Source organism: Pimephales promelas, chromosome 8, assembly GCF_988280905.1.
Source record: "Pimephales promelas chromosome 8, fPimPro1.hap1.1, whole genome shotgun sequence".
NCBI classification, from domain to species: domain Eukaryota; kingdom Metazoa; phylum Chordata; class Actinopteri; order Cypriniformes; family Leuciscidae; genus Pimephales; species Pimephales promelas.
The window spans coordinates 2738847-2759285 of record NC_142776.1 but is presented as its reverse complement, the minus strand read 5'-3'; the positions used below and the strand labels follow the sequence as shown (position 1 = coordinate 2759285).

The following is a 20439-nucleotide window of genomic DNA, read 5'->3' as shown; positions in this document are numbered from 1 at the left end:
TTAAAGACTGTTGAAGACTGTTAAACTATTAAAGACTGTTCTCTTGTTATTTAGTCTTCGTGAGTACACCGTTACGCAAGCACAATTTAATGTTAGAAATTTAGTAAGTAGAACTAATGAAAAAATGCATTTGTCATTTTAACTGAACTTAGGACTGTGGTGGTGCTTAAGATATTGTTGGTCATTCAGTGTTTCTGAAAAAAAAAATAATTGTAATAGATCTTATAAAAATGCATTGATGTGTATTATTATTAGCATTGATGTGCTGCTGGCTTCATTAATCACATTATCAGAGTTTGCTCAAACTGATTTGCTGAAATCGAAAAAGGGATGAGCGCCAGCCAATGAGATTGCTGTTTGCGCATTAGCTCCGCCCACTATCGGAAATCCGACATATCTCCTGCTTGTTCTTAAAAGCTGAATAATTCCATTTTTACAGTAAAATAATTTCTTCTTATTTCTTGTTATTTAGTCGGCCAGAGTGAAAATTTAGTCGCATATGCGAGTGATTTACTCGCATTGTAGAGGGTTGCATGAGACATAAGTCTGTGAAAAAGCTGGTGGAGTTTCAAAGGGATCCCATAGAGTTACCTTTCCTTCGTGCTCATGAGAAATGGGCAATGCTGTGTGTGATGCATGTATAAAAGCCTTGATGTGTTTTTACAGTTGCTCCAGTAACAGTATCTCCCTACAGTAACCAGGTAATCAAATACACTTTTCTTTGTTTTAGAGTTTGTGTGTGTGTGTGTGCAAATCATGGGCATCGACCGTTTAAACTATCATTCACAAAATTCTTCAGATCCTTCAGATGTTTCTAACAGCTTTGTGGACTCTTGCCTGACATTACGTGAATAAGACAATGGGTCTTAAGGATGCATTTCTGATGTTGATTCAGCTCAACATTTACATTTCTCTTCTTTAATCTACTGAAACATGCACACGGACAGGTGAGAGGTCAGGACTCCACCATGGCACCACACTGGCGCCTCTGAAACAGACACACTCTTCTGGCATGCGAAAATTACATGCTACATGTACAACGGTTTAAATGCCATCTCGTATTTCAGCCATTAACACATGAAGGAATGTGGCTACTAAGAAATCCTTAAAGGGCATCTATTATGGCATTTATTTATTTATGGGATTCCCCAACAACAGTTTTACATGCATGCAATGACAAAAACACTTTAGTTGTCTTATAGACCTTATGCACCAGAGAAACGTGGGTGCCGTCATCTTTAGAATATTATCTTTGAACTTCCGTTTTTGCGGTCGCTCTGTATATTTCTATGTTATCGCTGTCGAGGAGTAATTAGCCGGGGAAGTGGATTTACTTATTGTAGAGTTAACAAAAGTTACCATGAGCATTGTAATGTTTATCATAAGCATTTTAAAGCAGATGTCTTAACAAAACGAGCAGTTCATTCATACCTATGCAAGATCGCTGTGGAAATACAGACAACGTGCACAGCGATGAAAAGGGGCGGGGCTACATAAGGTCCGTAATATGCATCTATTTTTACCGGATTTGCTCACCGACTCCCAAATGATGATGTCGACATGATGCTTTCAAGGTTACCCTGGCCAATTTGATATGATTTGATATTTTGATAATTTTATTTACCAATTTGATATTTTTCGTCTTGACGTCACGACGAAAAGGAAAATGACTCATCAGAAAAACGATTCATTAAATGGACTCAGAGTCGACTCATACTTCTGAGAGACAATAACTTTTTTTTACGTTGAACTTTCATATATAAACCTTTGCAGGATGTTTTTGTTCACTTAGATCTATGTTACATACTACATGAAAGATAATTTTCAAAATTGCATGCCCTTTAAAGTCCCCCTGTGGTGAAAATCCAGCTTTATATGTCTATGTGGTGTTTTTAATATGCTTTAAGACAAACCATTTGTAAATTCATACGTCGACAGCATTGGAGTATTTTCTCCTTAAAATTGCAGTGAACCAAAGACAGTCGCTGGTGTTTCTGACGTCTCAAACAACCTTGTAACCAATCAGGTCAACGTGTGATCGTCAACGAGTGGATCTCTGAGCTGAGTGAGTGGAGGCGGGGCTCATTTGCATATTCATAGTACCGCGTAAACTAAACGAGGCAATGGTGTAAAGTTACATTCAAGATATTTTTTCAAGGTAAAAACGTTCATGTCATTTTGGTGTTCAAATATGAGTTTTAAGGGATACAATTATGGACTCAGTGCAAAACTAGAGGTAGGTACTTAGAGTCACATTTCTGTGCTACTTTGTGAATTTAAATGTGTAAAATGCAGGCAAAATTACATGCACAAGGTGTGAATGAAGGCCGTACCAATGAAATGGAAATCTTTCAAGCTTTCTAAGGACTTCCATAGCTTAGGTTTTGTTAAGATACAGCACAGACAATGTCTTGGAAACCCATTAGTGTTATTCACTGTGCAACTACAGTAATCTATTTAACATGTTACACTTTTTGCTGTTTATATCTCACTGCAGGTAATGAGGCAGTTAGTTTACCGGTCAAGCGGCCAGGGCATGGTCCATTTCTAGTCTATTCCATCTCAGTTATACAGTTTAACAATTGAACGAATGCATGGCTAACGGCCTCAGTAATAAAGTGCTTCTCTGCCAGAACGATTCCACCCCAGCAGGGCAAATTACTGCTCCTGTTGTGGTTACTTCACACACTGCAGTGTCACTAAGCTAGCAAAGAAATGAACCACTGCCTTGTACTCCTTTCATATCTCAGTGTCTTTGAACTTCCATTTCTACTTTATTATTTGCTCAAAGGACTGAAACAAGGGTCCCAGAGGAGCAAAGGATGATCACAACAATATACCGACCAGCCATGCAGAATGACCTAGAATAAAAGATACCAAAAACTAAGAGCAAGACACTCAGGATTTGTAAATAGCCATGACTACCCTACTTTTCACTTTCAGCATAAACATTTACAACAGAGAACATAATCAGAGCAGAACAAAGTTCAAAATGACATCTTATGGGTCGGGAATCTCACAAAAACCTGTCGAGAACATTGTCTGGGTCACATTTAATCCCAAAATCAAAAGACTGTATCGCAAAAAATATATAATTAAAATGTGAAGAATTTTTAGTTAACTGGTATTATTTGTTGCACAGCCTTTGTACACATTTAAATGTGAAAAGAGTAGCACAAGTAGACTGAAATGGTCACACATAATTATAATTGTCCAAGAATAGGCTTTATTTCCTTTATGAATAACTATGTTTTTTACTTTTTTATTTTAATAAGACCAGAATGTTTTCGTAACACTCTGGCCTGAGGGTCTGAACATACATGAGACAGTACATGTATGAAGGAAAGCACTTTCTATTGTGAAAAGCAATCTGAAGGATTTCGAGGGATCTCTTTCAGCATTCAGCTTTGAGCGTAAGACAGATGAGCCGCGGTCTGTGATATGAGGTCATACCTCACACATCCTCTGTGAAATTAAACCAAAATTCAAGCTCTTTCTTCATTTATGACCGTGGCTGAAGATGCTTAACTCTGAGCATTTGAAATGACTGACCAATGTAAATACTGTAAGACTGAAATGCCTTTTTAGGGGTCAAGTGCTTTGACGGCCTAAAACCTGATGAAGAATAACCCGTCATAGATACACACACACATATGCCTATAACGCGGATTCAATTCACCATCATTAACGTCTGTCGTAAATCTCACAGATTAACAAGACGTATTAAATTGGTAACCATTTAAGAAGCATGCCATGTTCACAAGCAATAAGATTTTAACTAGGATTTATGATGCAATAAAACATGATTTGAATCCAGGGCCAATCGTCACTGCCATAAGGAAATCCATTAGGAAACATAATGATTAATCATAAATATCTTATTATTATCTGCATCTCTTTCACATATTCTGTTCTGTCATTGTTTCAAACCTGTATGGCTTTATTTCTTCTGAGGAACCAGGGTTATTATCGCTAGTAAACCCCCCAAAAACATTTTCATTACTTGAAATAAAATGAAATACATATTAAAAAATAAACAATTTTAACTTCTGCTAGTTGCTAATGCAACATATCATGTCTGTCCATTCATCTATTCATCATTCTGTCTGTCTATCCGTCCATTTATCCATCCATCCATCGTTCTGTCTGTCTGTCTATCCATCCATCCATCAATCCATCATTCTGTCTGTCTATCCATCCATCTATCCATCCATCCATTCATCAATTCATCCATCGTTCTGTCTATCCATCCATTCATCCATCCATCGTTCTGTCTGTTCATCCATCCATCAATCCATCCATCAATCCATTATTCTATCTCTCTATCCATCCATCTATTCATCCATCCACCCATCAATTCATCCATTGTTCTGTCTGTCTATCCATCCATTCATCCATCATTCTGTCTATCCATCCATCCATCAATTCATCCATTGTTCTGTCTGTCTATCCATCCATTCATCCATCCATCCATCGTTCTGTCTGTTCATCCATCCATCCATCCATCCATCATTCTGTCTGTCCATCCATCCATCCATCCATCAATTCATCCATAATTCTGTCTGTCTATCCATCCATCCATCATTCTGTCTCATCCATCCATCCATCCTTTCATCATGTGGAAGTACTAAAATTACTAAAACTAAATCAACTAAAACTAAAAACTATACAAACATCTTTAAAATAAAAACGTAATAAAAAATATAAAAATTCCAAAACTTTAAAATTAAAATTAAATTTAAAAGTCATTCAGACTTGAGAGCGAGTAAATGATGACATGCAGAATTTATCCCTTTCATGCAAATGCTCAGTTTATGCAGCTTTAAACTTGATGTTTCTGAGGAAGATTGCTTGAAAGAGCATGCATAGCACTGCATCCAAACAAAATGCTAACGTGGAAACTCTGATATGTGCAGAAAATTAGTAAAAAAAATTGCTATCTCTAAGCAGCACACATTTGCCTTGTGTATTTAGTCCCAACATCACTTGAAATGAGATGCGTTCCTCTATTGTATCTCCTCCAGTGTCAATTATTCAGCAACTAGTCTCAGATCAATTTAAGGTGGAGAAGAGAATCCAAATGCTTAGAGGATAAGATTTGAAACATTCTACATTTCAGCGCCTCTCATCTGGATCAAACAACATCCACACTAACAGAGAGATTACAGAGGCTCGGAAGACACAGATCCAGTACGGCAGTTTAATGAGAACGTAATGAAGGTTAGTGTGACATTCAGAACTTCAAAGAAAACACAAACGAATAAACTGAATAAATGAGCCATAACAGCTTGAGTTACATGTCTGTAGCATTTATTATTTTTTTTTTTGGCTTCTTAAAAATTCAGTATGACGTACCTTTTACGGCCTTGGATTACAACAGTGTATGATGATTGCAATCATGCAGTCTCATGTTTGACTATAGTTAAAATATATATATCGGACACAGATACAACACTGTCCCACCCGCTGCTTTAAGGGTTGTAACCAGCTGGAAGGAGAACATTAGAAGCAGATGAACAGATTTATAAAGGGCTGTATTTAGCTGCACTCATTCAAACGTAATGCTGATCATTTATGCATATTCTTCGCTAAGTGCAACAGCAGTGTGTGCGTGTGTGTTTATGCATGTGATTAAGACAGTAGATCCTCCTCAAACTGAGCTGGTGAGTGTTCTTCATCATTCATATTTCATCACGCTGCACATTCTCATCACAGACATCAGTCACACACTCTTCCCTCCAGCATCAGGAGCACTTTCTGTCTGTTCTCATCGTCTGGCTCTTTCTTTCTTTGCAGGAGTGGGCTCATAATGGGCTTATAATTTCTCTGTAGTGTGGATTTAACAAGAGTGATTTCGGGTGGATGGATCGATGGATGGATGGATGGATGGATAGAAAGACAGACAGAACAATGGATGGATGGACAGACAGACAGAACTATGGATGAATGGATGGATGGACAGACAGAACGATGGATGGATGGATGAATTGATGGATGGATAGACAGAGAGAACGATGGATGGATGGACGGATGGATGGATGGATGGACAGACAGAACGATGGATGGATAAATGGATGGATAGACAGACAGAACGATGGATGGATGGATGAATTGATGGATGGATAGACAGAGAGAACGATGGATGGATGGATGGATGGATGGATGGATGGATGGATGGACAGACAGAACGATGGATGGATAAATGGATGGATAGACAGACAGGACGATGGATGGATGGATGGATGGACAGACAGACAGAATGATGATGAATGGATAAATGGATGGATAGACAGACAGCACGATGGATGGATGGATGGATGGATGGATGGATGGATGGATGGATGGACAGACAGAATGATGATGGATGGATAAATGGATGGATAGACAGACAGAACGATGGATGGATGGATGGAAGGATGGATAAATGGATGGATGGACAGACAGAACAATGGATGGAAAGACAGACAGTCAGACAGATAGAAGGATGAATGGTTGGATGGATAGACAGACAGAACTATGGATGGATAGATGGAAGGATGGATGGATGAATGGATGGATAGACAGACAGAATGATGGGTGGATGGATAAATGGATGGATGGACAGACAGAACAATGGATGGATAGACAGACAGAATGATGGGTGGATGGATAAATGGATGGATGGACAGACAGAACAATGGATGGATAGACAGACAGAATGATGGGTGGATGGATAAATGGATGGATGGACAGACAGAACAATGGATGGAAAGACAGACAGACAAGCTGTGTCTGAAATCGCTCCCTATCCACTATATAGTGCACTATATCGGGTGTCGGCCATTTTGTAGTGGTGTCCGAATTCTGAGTGAACGACATCATTCCCTACATTCATTCACTACTTTTACCCACAATCCTCTCTGAATTCGAGTGTACATTCGATGTACACTCGCTGAAGCCCTATTTCCCACAATCCAATGCGGAGAGAACTGAGCGCGCATGAAAGTTCGGCGCGAGCAAGTTTAAACCAGAGATTACATTACATCCAGTGGAGGATTTGAAACATATCCGTTAATCGTCGTTTTGAACATAATAACGGTCGCCGGAGGGCGCTCGACGACACGTCATCTGTGAACGTGAGAGTTAATGTACAATTTCAGTCGATGAAACTACAAAGCTGGCACGGAGGTATAATTACAAAATAAAGTCATTATGATTGTTATTGTTGTTAATATTATTTTATAAAGTAGGTAATGTAAGATAAAAGGAGTTTTATCAGTACGCGTGACGAAGCCTTTTCTGCGACAGCTCCAACTCTCCGACGCACAGTGTAAACGTCAGCGTCCGAATTCACTCACTTCATCTCGTTCACTCCTTGCAGATATAGTGCACTCAAATGCCATACACTATATAGGGATTAGTGAATGAGTGAACGAGTAAGCGGTTTCAGACACATCTAAAGACAGACAGACAGAACTATGGATGGATGGATGGATAGACAGACAGAACAATGGATGGATGAATAGATGGATGGATAGACAGACAGGACGATGGATGGATGGATAGATGGATGGATGGATGGATGGATGGATAAATGGATGGATAGACAGACAGGACGATGGATGGATAGACAGACAGAACGATGGATGGATAAATGGATGGATAGACAGATAGAACGATGGATGAATGGATGGATGGATGGACAGACAGAATGATGGATGAATGGATAAATGGATGGATAGACAGACAGCACGATGGATGGATAAATGGATGGATAGACAGATAGAACGATGGATGGATGGACAGACAGAATGATGGATGGATGGATGGATGGATGGATGGACAGACAGAATGATGGATGAATGGATAAATGGATGGATAGACAGACAGATCGATTGATGGATAGATAGATAGATAGATAGATAGATAGATAGACAGACCTAACCTCAGTCAGATATGCTCACACACACACACACACACACACACACACAGTGATGTGATGGTGAATGTACCTGCTCGCAGTGTTAAATGTCTCCTGCAGGTGTGTATGGCAGGTCGCCCAGTGATGCTGGGGAAGGAGGTGTGTGTTGACTCTGCTGCAGTACACCACTGATGGAGAGCTGAGTAATTGATATTTTGCTAAAGTGTAACTCAGCTCAGTGGGAGACTGGGCCCCTGCCAACCACTGGAAACTAAACCTATGTCATGGATCAGCAATTCTGTGTGTGTGAAATGCCAAAATGGAAATGGCATGTTGTAATTTCTGCCCACTGCCCTGTTAAATGCATTAGCTGATCTCTGGAAAGGCCTTTCTAACAGCTTCAAGATGTAAGCCGGCGAGCAGCAGAGAGAAATAAACACACGGCGTCTGTCTGCTGAGCATGTTTGCCGATAACGAATTACTTTTGTGGGAAAAATACATTTGCAAATGTCTATGGGATAAAATTACCTGTCTGAATCGACTCATCTATTTGGCATGCACAGAAAGTGATGCTATATATTGGATTTCTGTCAGGGGAGACGTATGTGTATAGGTTTTACATTTATGTCACTGATAAGTTGCAATTTTATGTTGCTCCAGTTGACACTTCATGTCATTCTGGGAAAAGATACCTCGAGGAGTTTTTCAATTCCTGTATGCTGGAGCATGTAGCGCATGCTGTATTTTCAGGACATCTTGAAAAGGCTTTGCAGTTCTTGAACTCAAATTCAAGATGCTGATCATTTCAGTGCAATCCTTTCAGGGAGACTATTTTTGGCTTTCAGGTGACATCATTAGCTATAGCACAAACGAGCAGAGCTGAGATTAAATGACATTAGAACAGGCTCAGAAAAGAGGAAAGTAGAGGCAAGCTGATTTGAGGAAAGAGAAAGGAAGAACACATGAGCACAGATGAGATTAGAAAAGACGGAATGATGACATTTATGGAAGCTTGTTTCCGCCACGGAATAAAAAAAAAATAATAATAATTGTGACTTTTTATCTCACAATTGCGAGATATGAAGTCAGAATTGTGAGAAATAAAGTCGCAATTATGAGAAATAAAGTCGCAATTACGAGATTAAAAAGTGTGAGTTTATAATTGCATAATTACAAGTTTATATCTTGAAATTCTGACATCTTCTCTCAGAATTGTGAGACATAAACTCTCAATTGCGAGTTATCAGGCCAATTCTAAGGGGTAAAAAGACTAACTTATATCTCGCAATTCTGACTTTATATCTCGCAATTCTGACTTTATATCTCGCTATTCGTACTTTATATCACGCAATTCTGACTTTATATCTCGCAATTCTGACTTTATATCACGCAATTCTGATTTATCTCGCAATTCTGACTGTATATCTCACAATTCTGACTTTATATCTCGCAATTCTGACTGTATATCTCACAATTCTGACTTTATATCTCGCAATTCTGACTGTATATCTCACAATTCTGACTTTATATCTCACAATTCTGACTGTATATCTCACAATTCTGACTTTATATCTCACAATTCTGACTTTATCTCGCAATTCTGACTTTATCTCGCAATTCTGACTTTATATCACACAATTCTGACTTTATCTCGCAATTCTGACTTTATATCACACAATTCTGACTTTATCTCGCAATTCTGACTTTATATCTCACAATTCTGACTTTATCTCGCAATTCTGACTTTATATCACGCAATTCTGACTTTATATCTCGCAATTCTGACTTTATATCACGCAATTCTGACTTTATATCTTGCAATTCTGACTTTATATCTCATAATTTATATCTCGCAATTCTGACTTTATATCTTGCAATTCTGACTTTATATCTCGCAATTTATATCTAGCAATTCTGACTTTATATCTCGCAATTCTGACTTTATATTTTGCAATTCTGACTTTATATTTTGCAATTCTGACTTTATATCTTGCAATTTATATCTTGCAATTCTGACTTTATATCTTGCAATTCTGACTTTATATCTCGCAATTTATATCTCGCAATTCTGACTTTATATCTCGCAGTTCTGACTTTATATTTTACAATTCTGACTTTATATTTTGCAATTCTGACTTTATATTTTGCAATTCTGACTTTATATCTCGCAATTCTGACTTTATATCTCACAATTCTGACTTTATATCTCGCAATTCTGACTTTATATCACACAATTCTGACTTTTTATCTCAGAATTGGCTTTATGCACAGCAGCATTACTTCCTGAACTTCAGCCAGCTCCTTGTTTCCTGTCTGCCATTATTGGAAAAACTTGATTAATTCAGGTGTGTCTGATTATTGTTGCCGTGACTACTGAGGTCAGGCACACCTGAATTAATCAATTTGTCCAATAATGGCAGACAGGAAACAAGGAGCTGGTTGAAGTTCATGAAGTAGTGCAGCTGGGCATAAAGCCAATTCTGAAAAAATAAAGGCAGAATTGTGAGATAAAAAGTCGCAATTACCTTTTTTATTTTTCATTCTGTGGCAGAAACAAGCTTCCATAGATATTTAATAATATAACAAGGAAAAGAATAGAGTAGAGATGAAACAAACAAAATGAGCAAAAGAGGAGATGAGCTGCAAACAGAACTGGCTCAAAGAAGAGAAGACTTGATTACACAACTTGACTAAACAGTAAAACATAAATGAATAAACACTCAACAGAAGCAACATAATTAGTGCTGATTTATTCCTAATGTCATGTTGTGCTTTATCTTTCATGCTTGATTAGTACCATGTGTTCCACAGTGTAATTGTCAATACACACTGCTCAAATCTGAGAAAATCATTTTGGTAATAACCAGCCGAGAAAATCTGGGTAACGCTTCCTTTTACAGTCCAGTTACCCATGTAAATACTATGTACTTATTTTAGTAACTACAATTACTGGGTAATAACTTGTACTAACCCTGAACATACCCCTAAACCTACTCCTTGTAGACAAGAACACTGATGTAAACCAAAGGACGGGTGAGAAATGTTGCTCCGACTAATGATACCACAGACATAACCTACAAACCTAATTCCTGCACAGGTTCAGCCCCCCTGCTGATTCGTGGCTCAGATCGCACATTTAACCACACTTTGGATCGAAAGCATGAGAGAGCGAGGCCCAGTTTCAAACACAGTTGGCATCATGTAAGCCCACAATTGTCTTCCCTCTAACTGAATTCCCCAGATTCGTACGCAGATATATTACAAAAAGACAAACACCCTGATTTATACCCTGTGGTGTCGTGCTGTGACTAGAACCGCCTTCACACGAGGATGTTGAATTTCAGTGAGCTGCAACCGTGGACTAAAGCAAGCAGCCGCATCGCCTCTTTGTCTAAGAACAGAGTCTGAGATTTATCTTCATGTAGTATCAGCACCTCCATATTCCTCATGTTTGAACATGAATCCACCTGCAGTGTACGGCACACTCACATAACACATATCGCCACAGTGTGTGTGTGTGTGTGTGTGTGTCTGCGTGCTGTTATCTACCACAGGGTCAGACGTCCAGGCATGGAAAAAGCACACTATCAGAGCTGCAGGCACAGGTAATCTACTCAAATGTGCCCTGAAATGAACTTGCATCTTTAAACACAAACACACACACACACAACTCTTTGCTTTGAGCAGAGGAACCACAGCAAGGCTTACTGAGAACAGAGCTATCACAACGCTGCACATGTTCCAATCCTGTGGAAGAGTGTGTGTGTGTGTGTTTCTTCCCCTCACAGTCCTGTGAGATGGAGCGCCGATAAGCTTCATAACCATCAGCAGAATAACAAACCACTGAGAACAAAACAAACTTTTTACAGTTTCCCTCAGTCAGCATGTGAGAAGGAGGCAAGAAACATTTCAAGGAGTTTTGAGGGAAAATCTATTTAAGCAAAATCACAAGTTTTGAATATCAGCCCATTTAAAGGAGTAGTTCACTTTTAAAAAGACTTTTGCTGATAATTTACTCACCCGCCATGTCATCCAAGATGTCCATGTCTTTCTTTCTTCAGTCGAAAAGAAATTAAGGTTTTTGATGAAAACATTCCAGGATTTTTCTCCATATAATGGACTTCAATGGGGACCAAACGGTTCAAGGTCAAAAAGACAGTTTCAGTGCAAACTGTTCAAAGGGCTTTAAACGATTCCAGACGATGCGAAACGATCAAGCGAAACGATCGCTCATTTAAAAAAAAACAAAAAAAACAACAACGACAAAGTTTAAGTTGAAGTTTTATAAGCTCAAATGCTCGCCTTGCTCTGTTCTGTGACTCTCCTGTTCGAACTCGTCCATCAAAATCGTTCGTTGAATGAACCAAATGACACGAAAAAAGATTCATTCATTTTGATAAACGAGTTCGAATAGGAGAGACCCCGACGCGCAGAGATGTATAAAGTACTAGAAACCCGGACTTGAGTAAAAGTACAAGTGCTCAATCAAAAAAGAGACTTGAGTAGAAGTTGAAGTGCTATTTAAGCACCACACTTAAGTAGAAGTACTAAAGTATTCAACATTTTTTGTACTTAAGTATTGCAAGTAGTGTATTTTAAAATTCACTACTTAAGTACTAAAAGTAAAAGTACAAGTATTGTGTCATGTTATTGTTAAAGAAAGCAGTCAAAAGTTTGAACTAGCAATCAAATAAGGCGATTTGGCGGGATACAAATTTGCTTTGGCGGCCGCCAAAAAAACCCTGCATTAGTTGTCAATGTGTGTGTCAATCAATACCATTACCCTATAACACTGGCGTGTGATTTAGGCAGCATGAAAACCAACTTGCAACGAATGATTCGTAAAATGTTTATAATTGTAACGAGTAACTAGCAGAACATTAAAAAACTATCGAAGTAAAATTATTAATTTCATCGAAAATATCTACTGAAGTAAAAGTAGAAGTATGAGAAAAAAAACAATACTCTAGTAGAGTACAGATACAGCATTTTAGTACTTAAGTACAGTACTTAAGTAGTTCTACTTTGTTACTATACATCTCTGCCGACGCGGAGGCTATAAAGTTCAAGTTCATCCTCAGAGCATCTCCTAGGTGGCATCAGATGAAAAAGAATGTTATATTGGTTGCAAGTTATTTGGAATAACATGCGCTGATGAATAATGTGCAATAAGAGCAGGAATGTGTATTAAAAAAGTAAACAGCATCAGTTTTGATGTTGACTTTAATCAGATTCCCGCTGTGCAACAGGGTAACTTCATTAAATTAAGTGAATATTTGCCAAGGCTAAGAATGATTACATGTGGAACCTCAAAGTTAAAAGGAAACGACCATGAAAAGCTCTTAGCATGACCCACCCACCCCCAGGTCCAGTCAGTCAGACCACCTGCTGAATCTAACTTCAGCTCAATTCCTGTTTGCCATCTTCTCAGAATGGTAATTATCTGAGTGTGAGAGGAATCAAAACACAGCCACTCTACACATCTGCACCATTCCTAATTGCACAATGCATGCAATGAATTGAGATAAAATGACATCATCATGAAGTGCTAGGACAATAATATGCTGTTTGAAAAGGAGAGAAAGAGAGAGAAAGGGAGAGAGTATATTCTTACCTTCTAATACAGTAAGTTTAGCGCTAGTGTTAATTTCTCCAACGCTGTTGGTAGCCGTGCACTCATAAATGGCCTCATCTCGATGTGTCCGTAATGGCTGGATCCGCAGCACAGAGCCTGAGCCATCATCAAACTCTACTACCTGACACACACACAGAGACATACAGATGATATTAGATATTTCCAGCATCAAAAATCAGGTTGTTCTTCAAATAGACAATCAGACATGTCCACTGATGCAATGCAAAACACATTAACAACCAGTTTTCTAAAATGACATTGCACTCTTCACTCTTCTAAAGGTCCACTTTGCATTCAATTAGAATATATAACAGTTAAAGTAATGGTTTACCATTAAATATTAATGCATGAATGAATAACAAAATGCATGAATAAATAAATACATTTTCTGCAAATCACTGCATGGCTTGTATAATATACTTAGATATAGTATATTATACTATAATATAGATACTAAGTATATTATAATATACTGTACTTAGATATAGTATATTGTAGATATAGTATAACGTATAATATATTTTTATAATAAAGTGCATGTTTCGAAAGGACTACTTTAATAAATCTTTGTCCTTTTAAAGCTTGACAGTATAAATTATCATCCAGTTTTCTTTCATGGACAAAAGCTCTCTCATTTTGTGGTCCATATACAAAAACAAATTCAAGGTTGAAACAACATGATGGTAAAACTAATTTTTGGTAGTGTTATTTCGTTCCATTTACTACCGAAATCATGACAGAAATAGCAATAACCAGCCAACCCAGCTGGAAACAAACTCACTCGCTCATTTATGAACGTTATGTTTCAAATACAGAGAGATCAGCTCATGTAGAGTGTGAATGCACTGCACTGTGTGTGAGAGAAATAGCAGATAGCTAAAGGTAGTGTCAGACCCCGTCTCGTTCACGCTCAATCAGCTGAGTTGACAGTGTGAGGAGGGTCGTCTCAGGGAGCCCTCATCCCTGCGTTGCCGTCAGACTCTCTCTGTTTTTAGGTCGACTGCCAAATTGAGATCAACCTGAGCACCCCTGCTGGATTCCCGTCCTGTCTATACTGATGTTGAAAACAAACGCAACATTTCCTGGAATGAAATACTTCAGTTTGAGCTTATCAGCTTTCACAATAGAATAGTTTTAAAGGAACACTCCACTGTTTTTTAAAATAGGGGTTATTCACAGTGTCCCCTACATTAAAATAGTTTGGCAAAAGATTTTTTTTTTCAAAGTGCATGCAATGTCTTAGTTTGGCAGCGCCGACGCCTACTTAGCTTAGCATAATGAATGGAATCCTATGTTGCCAAGTAGCATGTTGTGATTAAAAAACAAAAAAACAAACCTTATTACTTCTTATGGCCTGTGTATTCACAACAAGTCCAAATATTTCAAATATTTGGAATATTTCAAATTTCAAATTTATTTCAAATTAAGACTACGCGATTAAATAGGCAGATATTGATTTGGGACTATATTAGGGTGAACCACAGGCGAAGCACTGCTGCTTAAACCTAGCGACCTCACAAGAACAGCAACTCCGCAGTATTTCATAGATGCAAAAATCATTTTTGAGCGAATTTTTCAATTTAATTTGAGAATTTTTATTTTTTATAAATGCTTTCTGGAATTAAAGTAACTTTAAGTATTTATTATTTGATCTTGCTTTCTCATGCTCCCTAATTTGGAACAGGTTAATGTGTCTATAAAGTCGTATTATTGATGATGATGATTAAGTCTGATTATTTATTAGATGATTGTGAATACTTCTTAAATTGGCAGCTCACTAGAATTTGGAACAGTTATAGTATATTAGTCATTGCACTTAATATTTAGACATGATAGTGATATATTATTTATTATAAAATGGTAAGTTCGAACCCTTGATTCTGATTGGTCAAGAGCTGTGCTTTATTCACGAGAAAACACGGCTATGACCGCTGTTCACGCTCAGGGACTATTTTTTTCTAGCGGAAGGAAGGCTTTTAGTGATTTAGTGCACTAATACATTGTTTTTTACTTCAATATTGTGTGGTAACCGTTTTATAAAAGCAATAAGGTTCACGAGGCAAGTGCTGTATACAGCACAGCCTCTCGTACCTTATTGCTTTCTAATGAATTGCTATTATTATTATTAATTCATTAATTAAAGATGATTATGAATGCTGCTCATGTTGGCAGCTCATTAGGATTCGGAACAGAGTTAATATATATGTTAGCCATGGCCGGAAATGTTTTAGTCATACCAGCCGGACAGATGACCGTCCAAGACCTGCTCACCCTAAAGTGTCCACTTCAGACCCGTGCCACCTGCACTGCCACCTGTACAGCTGCCGAATCTGCCAGCTGAGACAAAGACTACATCAATGCCAGGACAGTGAGGGATGAGCTCTCGCCTACTGGCCGGAGAACAGGGTGACCTGTCAGCTCTTCTGCTCCCTCCTCCAAAAATGTCACATCTGACTGTCTGGGGCCAAACAGAGGCCACAATAAACTCATCAGCAGTGGCATCAGGTCCAGATGAGCCTCTCTTTGTCCTATTTCAGGCTAGAATAGAGAGATCTGCTTATGTCTGCGGTGTAATCAGGGCAATGGTGTTGGCTTGCACTCACAAAATGGATATAAAGATGTACAATCCAACTGGAGTAACCTGGTGTAAGTGTTTTGGTCAGAGACAATTGTTTTGTATTCTCTCTTTTGTTTTGGAAGTGTTTGTGTCCAGGTACGGTGCTGATTGGCTCCTGCAGGCTAATGACTGGCTCATCGGGATTGGTGCGTTCGATTCCAGTCCTGATGTCCCTTCCTGTGTTGTTGTGAGAGAACTGTTGGATTAGATGGCTGTGTAAGCGTGATTAGATGAAATTTGACTGTTAAGAGCGATCATTGTTTGTTCTCTAAAAGAATTACAGATTGTAAGTAGGAAACTGGACTTCCCTCAAAGTTTGTTTGAGCTTGCCTTGTAAGCATGTTTTATGTCATTGTAAAGTTTGAGAGTTTGGGAAAGTAAGGAGTTTGACGCCATTATTGTTTATTGTTAGGGTGACCAGACGTCCCGTTTTCCAGGGATTGTCCCGTATTTCAACTGTAATTTTAGTGTCCCAACTTATTATGAAAAAATCATGTTTTGTCCCATTTTTTTTCTTATACCGTGTGTATCTTTGGCTGTTGATTTTGTTTTATGCCTGCCTGGTACATCTGCACCTGTGGAGCCCATGTTCTCGTTAATGAATGGATCATGGACAGATGAAAAATCTCAATGCTTTTCGTACGAATTAATTTCGGACTGGACTGCTCTGCATTTTATGATAAACTCTTGAAAGTCAAGCGCACGCTGGCAAAAAAATTTGTTTCAGTGAAAAATACAAAATGGCAAAAATGAACAATGCTATTGCACCATCTTGTTCCCACTGATCTGCAATTTTATGTTGCCTAATCCTAATTAAGTCTACATTTTTTATTTTTATTTTAATTTTATTTTTACATAGCTAACAATATTATTAAGTGTAAATACTGTGTTTGTCCCATATTCCACTCTGAGAAATCTGGTCATAAACAATGCTGGGTTGTTCGAAACTAAATTTGGGTAAAATAGGGACAAACCCAAGTGTTGGGTTCAAATTGTAACCTGACTCACTAGCTTAGGATTTCAAAGTTCTTTTGTACTCAACACAAAACGTCCGCGAAGAAAAGTCTTGAATCCAAAGTTCTTCGTTTGACTGTTTAATTATGAATTTCAAAAACATAAAATAAAACAAAAACTTAGAATCTTTACTTTTCTTACAATGTAACTGTTTCGTGTAGGTCAAAAGACTGTGTTGCTCCAAAGTCCAGTGGCTTCTTACTGCTTCGCAGTATACTATTTCTTTCATACTAAATCTAACAACCAATCAAATAACATTATACTAGATCACTGGGCAACTGCTTACATTCAAATTCCTACGTTCCAATTGCAACACAGCTATTCTCTGATTTTACTAAATAAACTCAAAATATTTTAAATTATATTCAATATTATTATTAGTTCCATTAAAATGGCTTCAACAACCCAACTTCAACTTTCACTTCCAACTGTACATTTTTATTGCATTTTTTAACCCAACATTTGGGTTTGTCCATATTTCACCCAAATTTAGGTTGAAACAACTCATTTTTAGAGTGTATTTATTGTAAACTTTTTGCTCTGTTTTTGGTTAGGGAGTTTGGTTAATATATTGTACTTTCATTTTGGTGAGGTCTTAGGAAAGAGGTCAAAGTAAGAAAGTTTTGTTGGTTGTTTTGGCAGGGTCAACTCCCAAAGAAAACTTCACTATTTATTTATTTTGATATAAATTTTTGTTTGATTTCAATAAACCCTCAAAAGTTTTCCCGCTTCCACTCATTTCATGTTGTGTCCTTTACCCCTTAAACAGTTAAACACCACAGCTGAATATATAACAGTCAAATGAACTTTGAGCTTAGTTGTGAGTTTGCAGTCTCAATATGTTTTCTGTTTTGGTTTTTGAGAGTGGTTGAAGTAATGGGGGCAGTTTAACAGAGTAGCTTCGTTTGGCAGAATTTAATCTCTCTCGTACAGCACCGTTAATTTTCCAGTCCAAAAATAAGTGCTGCATTTCTCTTTTTTGCCATCAGCGTTTTTTTTTTTTGGCCTTGCTGTCAAATTAAAAAAATACATCTCCACACAATTTCAGTGACCATAGTTTTTTTTTTTTACCTGGCATCAGTACATACAGACCACATACATCATTTGAGCTCACTGCACATTATATCAATGTGCCACTTGTGTCGGTAGGGTTGGTTAGATTTGAATACTAATTAATCCGATTTCAATTCTATCCTAATTTTGACTCACATTTAGTCTTATTGCAAAACATTTAATTGTAGCTGAATATCATAACGAAAATCAACAGGCTAAAAAACACTTACGCAAGGAACGCTTGCCTGTGGGTTAAAAATACCATAGAAAAACAGGCCTAACTAATGTCAATTTTGAGCATTATTAAAGATAAGTAAACACATATAAAAAAAATAGCAATCACAACAAAAAGATGCAACTGAACAAAGATTTGATTGAAATAAACAGTGTTTCAAGGTATTTTCAGGTATTCAGGTACAGAAACTCATAAAATAACACTGCACTTTATAAATAAAATATACATTACAAATATAGTAAAAAAAAAAGTTATTCAGTCAAGAATAAGTACATTTTCTCTTTCCTCTTTCGATTAGTGTTATAGAGACGGCCGCAGGAATATTAGGCTCAACGGATCCAATAAAGTCCAACAAAAAAAAAGTGCACAAAAAAGTTGAATGGTTTAAAATCACATTTTGGATGCGCTTGAATTGTTTGAAATCACATTTTCTGCGTGTGTGCAGTCATCTCGCGCTTGATCGGTTTAAAGTCATGGAAATGCTCACAAAGGAATCGATAAGAGGAATCGAATTTTTTATTTTACAACAAGTATCCGATTCCTGACCTCAGGTATTCGATTCCCAACCCTATTTGTTGGTCAGTTCAGCATAATCTCAGCCGCACAGATGTCAGCACTATATATGAACTCAAAGAAACACTCGACACTTCCCTGATGTTCTCTAGAGCCCAGAGCAGGTCATGATAAAAGCTGAAAACCTCTCACAAGATCTTAATCAAAGAGTGCAGCCTTGAAGCCACTGGCGAGAATAAAAGCAAAGATCTTTGTTGCATCTGATTTAGTTTTTTCGGTAAAAGTACAGCTGGCAGAAAGCAGGTAGATTTCCCATATGATGCTCAACATCACATCTGATCAGAGCGCATGCACAAACAAATCACAACTCATTATTTCAAACCCACCTCAAAGCGCTGTGAGCTGACTTTCTTGCCCTTCTTCATCCACGTGATTCTTGGTTTGGGCTCCCCGACCGCCTGGCACACGAAGGACGCCACCCCTCCTGAAATCCCTGTCTGATCTTCAGGAGTCTTAATGAAACTGGGTATGCCTGCGAGAGAAAGAGAGAGAAGCATTCAAGTAAAAGATCAATTGTTTGCCCTAGCCAGCAATAAGATAAAACAGAGAGTTTGTATCAAACTAAGATTTGCCAAGATACCAAATTTTGGTCTCATTTCAAACTCAAATATTTCTCAACAAAGTCCAAATCATGAGCTATACCATTCACATTCATTTTCTTTCAGAAAGTGTAATAAGGTTTATTAGATTCTTTTAATTGATGACTCCAGCAATATTTCATTGAAAATGTATATTTCGTACAAAACAATTTTCCAATCTGACAGCAAATGCAGAGCAACTGAGATTTGAGAGTTGTATCTGTGGGGAAAATTATGATTGGACAACTACTTCGATTTCAGTCAGTGTCTCAAAACGAAGCTAAGACTTCAGAATGATAGAAATACTGTATAGTGGACAAGTCATAAGGACTAGATTGGAATTTTATTGAAGCTTGACAATATAAATCTCAATCTTTCTTTGATTGGAGAACATTTTTAACTACTTTTGTGTCACCAGGGTCATAATTAAAACTACAAAACATTGAAAAACATTGTTATTACTTAACATCGTAAATTATAACAAAAAACTGCTTTATTTTAGATTTTAATTTGGTTTAACGTGATGTAGACAATAATTAAAACATTTATATAGACATTTACAAAAAAATATGAACACAGCAAAATACTAAAACTAAATAAAACATAAAATACAAAAATTAGGGCTTGGCAACGATTAATCGTGATTAATCGTATCCAAAATAAAAGTTTGTGTTTACATAATATGTGTGTGTGTGTGGTCTGTATTATTTATTTATTTTTTTTTGCATATATAAATACACACGCATGCCTGTATTTAAGAAATATTTGCATGTATATAAACATTTATACATAATTTAATATAAATAGATATTAATTAAAGACATTTTTTGTGTG

At 37.4% G+C, this 20439-nt stretch overlaps 1 protein-coding gene across 11 annotated transcripts in view; it reads right to left on the bottom strand.

Moving 5' to 3' along the window:
• The window catches only part of ptprfa (protein tyrosine phosphatase receptor type Fa), a 255269-nt gene that overhangs the window by 126580 nt on the left and 108250 nt on the right, over nt 1-20439 (bottom strand). For all 11 annotated transcript variants that reach the window (XM_089133721.1, XM_089133725.1, XM_089133722.1 and 8 more), the window contains exons 3-4: nt 19354-19499; nt 13515-13656 (exon numbers count right to left, since the gene is read on the bottom strand). In XM_089133721.1, coding sequence (XP_088989847.1) covers nt 13515-13656; nt 19354-19499 — 288 coding nt within the window. The remainder of the gene's footprint in view (nt 1-13514; nt 13657-19353; nt 19500-20439) is intronic.